The sequence below is a fragment of the Myotis davidii genome, unplaced genomic scaffold, assembly GCF_000327345.1.
Source record: "Myotis davidii unplaced genomic scaffold, ASM32734v1 scaffold386, whole genome shotgun sequence".
Classification (NCBI taxonomy): domain Eukaryota; kingdom Metazoa; phylum Chordata; class Mammalia; order Chiroptera; family Vespertilionidae; genus Myotis; species Myotis davidii.
The window spans coordinates 166,323-173,031 of record NW_006296528.1 but is presented as its reverse complement, the minus strand read 5'-3'; the positions used below and the strand labels follow the sequence as shown (position 1 = coordinate 173,031).

Sequence of the window (6,709 nt, the reverse complement as noted above, 5' to 3'; positions counted from 1 at the left end):
AATGCCTGGAAGAAGGGCCAGTGGCCAGAGGTGTCTCAGGAAAGTGAATTAGGTGCTTCAGAGTACAGACTAGATTCAAGACAGGCTTTGTTTCAATATGGCTCACAAGTTACTTCACCTCTGTGAGTCCTGGTTTCCTTGTGTGTAAGATAGGGATAATACTAGTGCCCCCTGGATAGCTGGGAATGAGGCCACATGTTTAAGGAGCTTAGCCCTGGGCCTGCCTGTTCCTAGGAGGTGGGTGATGTCGAGAGTGGAGGACCCCAGAATCACAGCGCGCCTCAGCAAGGCCGCCTCTGGGGGCCCAGGAGAGATTCTCTGGACGAGATGTGAGGCTTTGTGGGAAGAGCAATATGCTTGGAGTCTGAGAGAAACTGAATGGTTTGAAGGGGCCCCCAGTGTTCCAGTTAAGGAGATATACTATTTCTCTCCTACCCCTATAACAGAACCCTTTGAGCCCTCTTCATGCCTCCCTCCAACCATTCTTCAGTTCTAGTAAACAGACCTGTTACAAGCCATGTTGTCTGTAACTTTCCTCCCTTTGAGCTGCACCTAGTTTGTGCCCAGATGTATTTGTCCTCTGAGAAAGGATCCAGTCAGTTAGCAAATGGCAGAATAGTCTCTCCTTCCCTGTGGCTGTGCCTCACAGGTCCTGGCACAGTCACTTACAGGGCCCTAGAGGCACCCAGACAAGCTTGCCCCTGGGGTGGAGAGCCTGCTTGCTGCTCATCCTAGGTTTCCAAACTTCTTTCTGGGTTTGACTGCAAGGTTCTTGAGTAAATTTCAGGCTTGGTACTCTGGTTTTAGTCTCACCTCTGAGCTTTCACATATTACCCCAATCCCAGGAGTGTTTTCTCCATCCTCATCATTTATCTTTACTTGTCTGAGTCCCAGTCTTAGCTCCTGGTACTTGTTTGTAGCCCTTAACACAGTCATAATTAGTTTTTGTGTATTTGTTTAATGTGGGTGTGCCTTTCTTGAACTGGAGGCTTCAGTGGAGCACATTTATTCTCATCTGTATCCCAGGGTCTGGTGTGTTGTATGCACTCCATGAATAGTTAATATTATTCATACCACCCTTTAGCTAAGTTTCTTCTGGACCCACAAGACACCTTCCCAGAACTCTTCCTACCTAACTCCAAATATTTCAGGACATGATTCCTGTTTTCTTAACAGTTCCTTTCCTTTCTCCCCATTTCCCCTTCAGCTGAAACGGTTGCCTCTTATCTTTGCAGCTATTGGCAGGGTGGCGGACAGTCTTTAGGAGGGTGGGGTGTGCAGGTGGGAATACTGAGTTGGGCTGAGAACTGATTTTAGCTCTAAACAATCTTTTTATCAATGTTTCTATCACGCTGGGCCTATTTTCATTCATCAGTTGTTCATTAGATTCCACATATGAGCAAGATCATGTGATACTTATCTTTCTCTGACTGGCTTATTTCGCTTGGCATAGTACTTTCCAGGTCCCTCCGTGTTGTCTCAAAGAGTAAGAGATCCTTCTTTTTTGCAGCTGCACAGTATTCCATTGTATAAATGTACCAGATCTTCTTTATCTATTCATCTGATGGGCACTTGGGCTGTTTCTAGATCTTAGCTATTGTAAATAATGCTGCTATGAACATAAGGGTGCGTATATTCTTTTTGATTAGTGTTTCAGGATTCTTAGGATATTTCCCTAAAAGTGGGATCACTGGGTCAAATGGCAGTTCCATTTTTACTTTTTTGAGGAAATTCCACACTGTTTTCCATAATGATTGTACCAGTCTGCATTCCCACCATCAGTGTACTAGGGTTCCTTTTTTCCACAACCTCACCAGCACTTGTTTGTTGATTTGTTGATGGTAGCCATTCTGACAGGTGTGAGGTGATACCTCATTGTCATTTTAATTTGCATCTCTCTGATGATTGGTGACATTGAGCATTTTTTCATATGTCCCTTGGCCATTTTTATGTCCTCTTTGGAGAAGTATCTGTTTAGGTCCTGTGCCTGTGCTCTAAACTTAAAGGCTGTTCCCTGAAGGTAGCTCCCTCCCTGAGCACTATAACTTGTCACAGAACAGCTAGGCCTGTGGTTTTTTCTTTTTAAAAAAATAATTCTTTATTGTTGAAAGTATTACGTATGTTCCCTTTTATCCCCCATTGACCCCCTCCAGCCTGCCTTGTGCCCCCTCTCCCTGCCCCAGTAGGCCTTTGGTTTTTCAACTGTGCTCTACAGAGTACTGTGTGTCTGTCGAATTTCCTTCCACCCTGAAGTGGAGTCTTAGAGGGCAAGGGCAAGTTGGGCCCCTTCTTTGATCCTCTTGTCTCCTTCAACCAGAGCAGTTCTGCTTCCATTGGTTTTCTATTTTGGGATTCTGTAGAACCCAGTCACAGATTGATGTTCAACCTTCTGTGGGGCAAGAGAGCATGTCCTTAGGCAGCTGGGACTGCCGACTGCCCGGATAGGTTTCCATCTGAAGGTGTTGTCACACATTTTAGCCTCTGGCAGACTGACTGTCCCTAGGGTAGCATTAAAAACCCACCTCTAGTCCCAAGAAGAACCCTTCTGAATGTCTGTTTTTTGTTTTAAGATATCATGGACAATATTACCAGGCAAAACCAATTCTATGAGACTCAGGTCATCAAACAAGAAAACGAGTCAGGCTATGAGAGAAGACCACTGGAAATGGAGCAGCAGCAGGCCTATCACCCAGGTAGGAAAGTATACGTGGTACATCTCTTTTGAGGGAAATGGAATCTATAGGGTAGGGAGAAAGTGGGTTTATAATTTTTTGTATGGAAAATACAATAATTAATAATAATATAAGAATAAACTCTGTATTTTGCATGCTCACAACTGTAAACTTACTTTTGCCCCACCCTGTGTACATGGCCCTTACCCTCTACATAGATCCCATCTTTCCAGAGAGACTTAGTATCTTCCATTTGGGCTTTGTCACTCTGGCAAGATTCTTTTAAAAGAAAGAACATAGTCCCGCTTCCAGGTGTTAGAAGAGGGGAGTCTTCATGGTTATGTTTTCAGATGTTGATGTCAGCACCCTGGAAAATTTAGACCTGGAAGCAGTTACTTGGGTCTTATTTAGAATCTTCGAATGTGGAAGCCAGAAAGGACCTTCTAAATCTAGTCTAAATGTAGTCAGGTATTTCCCATGCTCTGAAGAATATTGTTCCAGGAGATGTCATTAGGGACATCTCAGAAAGGGTTTCTTGCCCAAACATCTGGAAACGCGCATATACTTTACCACCTCTGGGCAAGTCACTATGCTCAGAGCATTAAAAGCCCTGAGAAGTCCTGGATTGAAAAAAGCTCTGTCATGTGGTTTAGGATTTCCTAAACATGTAAATATATCTGCAGAACAAAGGTTTTCATTATGCCAGTTTGGGAACACATGTAATCCAGTTCACTCCCTGTTGTATAGATTGGGGATATGGCTTGTCTGATGGTAGAGCTTGGGTTAGAACCCAGGAAATTGGCTCCTGGGACACTGTGTTTGTGTTCTACTGTTTGGAAAACTGGGTCCCACTCTTGAGTAATGACAGAGCCTGGACTGACTCCTAGTCTTGTGCTCCTTTCACAATTTTGTGGCCCCAGTGCCATAGTGAATCTAGTTGAGTCTATCTAACTCCATTTTGGTTCATCCACAAAGTGAAATCCCCAGACATTTCTTGTGGGTGGGTCAGGATTTTAATAAATGTAGGTTAAACTGCAGATTTATGTCAGACTCTGTGAGACTTGTGGTATCATTTGGCCCAAGGAGAGTATTTTTTGTGCTGTTATCAACAGACATTTATCAGGGCCTCCTGTGAGCTCAGTGTTGTGCTGGGAACCAGGCAGGCCCTCTTCAGATGGGTGAACACCATCCCTGTCCTGAAGAACTTCTGAGAAATTTGGTCTGCATGCCCAAACTAGGGCATGGTCCAAGGTGGTCTTGGGTTGCGTGCTGAGACAAGTAGATGTAAGTGATCTACAGCATCAGGCATACTGAGATGCTGTGGAAGTAGGAAGATTAGGTTGAATCCAGGGTTTGCTCTCAATTAGGTACTGATTCTTGGGAGTCTGCCTAAGATTGGGACATTCCTGTGGTCCACAGCATGTTATCCCACCCTGACTTTCCATTCAGGATGATTCACTGAGGCCATCACACCTAAGGGCTGGCTTAAGTGAAGACCCTCCCTTCTGGAGTGCTTAAAGCCAGTGGAGTTAGCTGCAAAATGACAATACATTGTTGAATAGATCTTCCCCCCTCCTTTGTGAGATTGAAGGAGCTTTGTAAGAACTGAGATGGAGCAATTCTTTGGGAGGAGAAATTGAATGGACTTGTGAAATCTCAGGTTAAGAGGATCTTAGAAGTCCTCTCGGAATCCCTCCCCCTGCGTGCAGGCCGAGGTGGTTGCCAATTGTCATAGGCCCTTTGTATTTAGCCAGAGGAAGCTATGCCAGCTTTAGGTTGGTCTTTAGAGAGCTTGTTCTTATTTAGTGCTGAAGTCCCCTCTGCCTCCCCATGAAGCCTAAGATTATCTGACAACTGTCATCTCATCAACTGCCAGTGCTGATGTGCTGGCCAGGCATTCCCAACCTCCCTTTGTCCTAACCCTGTACTTTTTTTTTTTTAAATATATTTTATTGATTTTTTACAGAGAGGAAGGGAGAGAGAGAGAGAGTCAGAAACATCGATGAGGGAGAAACATCGATCAGCCGCCTCCTACACATCCCCCACTGGGGATGTGCCCACAACCCAGGTACATGCCCTTGACCGGAATCGAACCTGGGACCCTTCAATTCGAAGGCCGACGCTCTATCGACTGAGCCAAACCGGTTTCGGCAACCCTATTCTTTAGTACAGCCTTCTGGCTCCCTTAGCAGGCTTCCATTGAATTCAGCAAGCTGCCTGTGCCCAGCTCTTTATCAATCCAGTCAGGATCCTGCCAGCATCTCCTAAGGCAGTGATGGCGAACCGATGACACGCATGTCAGGGGTGACACGCGAACTCATTTTTTTGGTTGATTTTTCTTTGTTAAGTGGCATTTAAATATATAAAATAAATATCAAAAATATAAATCTTTGTTTTACTATGGTTGCAAAGATCAAAAAATTTCTATATGTGACATGGCACCAGAGTTAAGTTAGGGTTTTTCAAAATGCTGACACGCCGAGCTCAAGAGGTTCGCCATCACTGTCCTCAGGTAAAGGGGGCCAGAAAACGATAACTGAGGAATTTCTGAGTGTCTTGACCATCTGGAATTGTCCCGACAGTGGAAGGGAAGACAGAGATGAAGCAAGAACCACCCACCAGCTTCCTCCCGCCTGAAGCATCTCAATTCAAGCCAGACAGACAACAATTCCAGAGTCGCAAGAGGCCTTACGAAGAAAACCGGGGAAGGGGGTACTTCGAGCACCGAGAAGATAGGAGGTGAGTGTGTGATGCAGTAGTCATTCTTGTTCCTGTAGGTCTCTATGTCTGTAGTCCAGTGCCTGCTGGACCTTTGTATTAACCTAGAGGAGCAGGCAGAGTAGGGTTATCGCTGCTCTTGCAACCTCCCCCCACCTCTTCCTGCACTCACTATCAAATTCAGCTTCCCAAAACTTTTGGCCCTTCCTCTTACTACAAGGTCAAGTCCAAACATCTTATCCTTTCACGTGTAAGATACCAGCCTACCTTTTCAGTCCTTTGCCCCACTGCCCTGCAGTCCTGCATAGTGTCCTATTCATAATGGCTGCTCAGTATCCCTTGATTGGGGGAGAAAAAAAAAAGATCTATTTCCTCGCCCTTCTCTCAAACACATTCCCTTCATCCATTTACTCATTCATTCATTGTCAGTGCTCATAGTGCTTTCTCCCCTGGTTTGGACACTGGGGAAAGAGATTATTTGGACAGTGGATTTGTCTTTCTGTTGTTGCCAGTGTAGGGACTCAGCCAAAAACATGCACAAGCCACAGTAGTGAGTGTGAGTGTTAGAAGCTCACAGGAGGGCAGGGCCTCTCTGTCCTGATCACTTGCTTTTTCCCTTTTCTGATAAGCCCTCCCCCTCCGTTCACCCCAAGTCCAGTCCTATACCTTCTTCCTACCCTCCTTCAGCTCTTGTATGAAACCTTTTCTAATCACAGAAAGTAGGAATGACCATTCTTCTATTCATCTGGACTAGTCATATGACACATTTTGTTTCCTACCTGGGCAAGTCCTTCTTTAAAAAAAAAAATTTTTTTTTTAATTGATTTCAGAAAGGAAGGGAGAGAGATAGACACATCAGTGTTGAGAGAGAATCATTGATTGGCTGCCCCCTACACGCCCCCTATTGGGGATGGAGCCCGGAACCCCGGGCATGTGTGAAAGGCAAAGACAAAATATGGGTCATTACATATCCTTTCAGATGGGAACTTTTAGGAAGCCTGGTATGTGAACACACTGTCATTACTGAGGTTTAGCCAAGCCTTTGCACATTCCCCTTCCTTGACCAAGTACCCTTTGGGCTACCACAGCCTCTCTTTAGTAACAGTTCAGTATGGAGGCATGCAGAGGTTATGGGTCAGAATCTTGGGGTATGAGAGAAGAGTCTCCTTTGAAAAAGTTCTCTAAGTGACGCTGATGGCCCTCTTTAGCAGAGCATGCCCTCTCTGATCCCTGCCCATCCCTCCACCACCACCACCACCAGGAGTTAACAATCATTGCTCTCATTGCAAGGATGTAGGATTAACAGAGGGTTGGGTGGG

The 6,709-nt window shown here is 45.2% G+C and overlaps 1 protein-coding gene across 1 annotated transcript in view; it reads left to right on the top strand.

Annotated features, from left to right (window-relative positions):
• Nucleotides 1-6,709, top strand: part of HNRNPUL1 (heterogeneous nuclear ribonucleoprotein U-like 1) — a 56,505-nt gene that overhangs the window by 1,778 nt on the left and 48,018 nt on the right. The window contains exons 2-3 of the mRNA XM_015569203.1: nucleotides 2,571-2,693; nucleotides 5,255-5,412. Of these exons, the coding sequence (XP_015424689.1) occupies nucleotides 2,576-2,693; nucleotides 5,255-5,412 (276 nt within the window). The 5' untranslated portion in view covers nucleotides 2,571-2,575. The remainder of the gene's footprint in view (nucleotides 1-2,570; nucleotides 2,694-5,254; nucleotides 5,413-6,709) is intronic.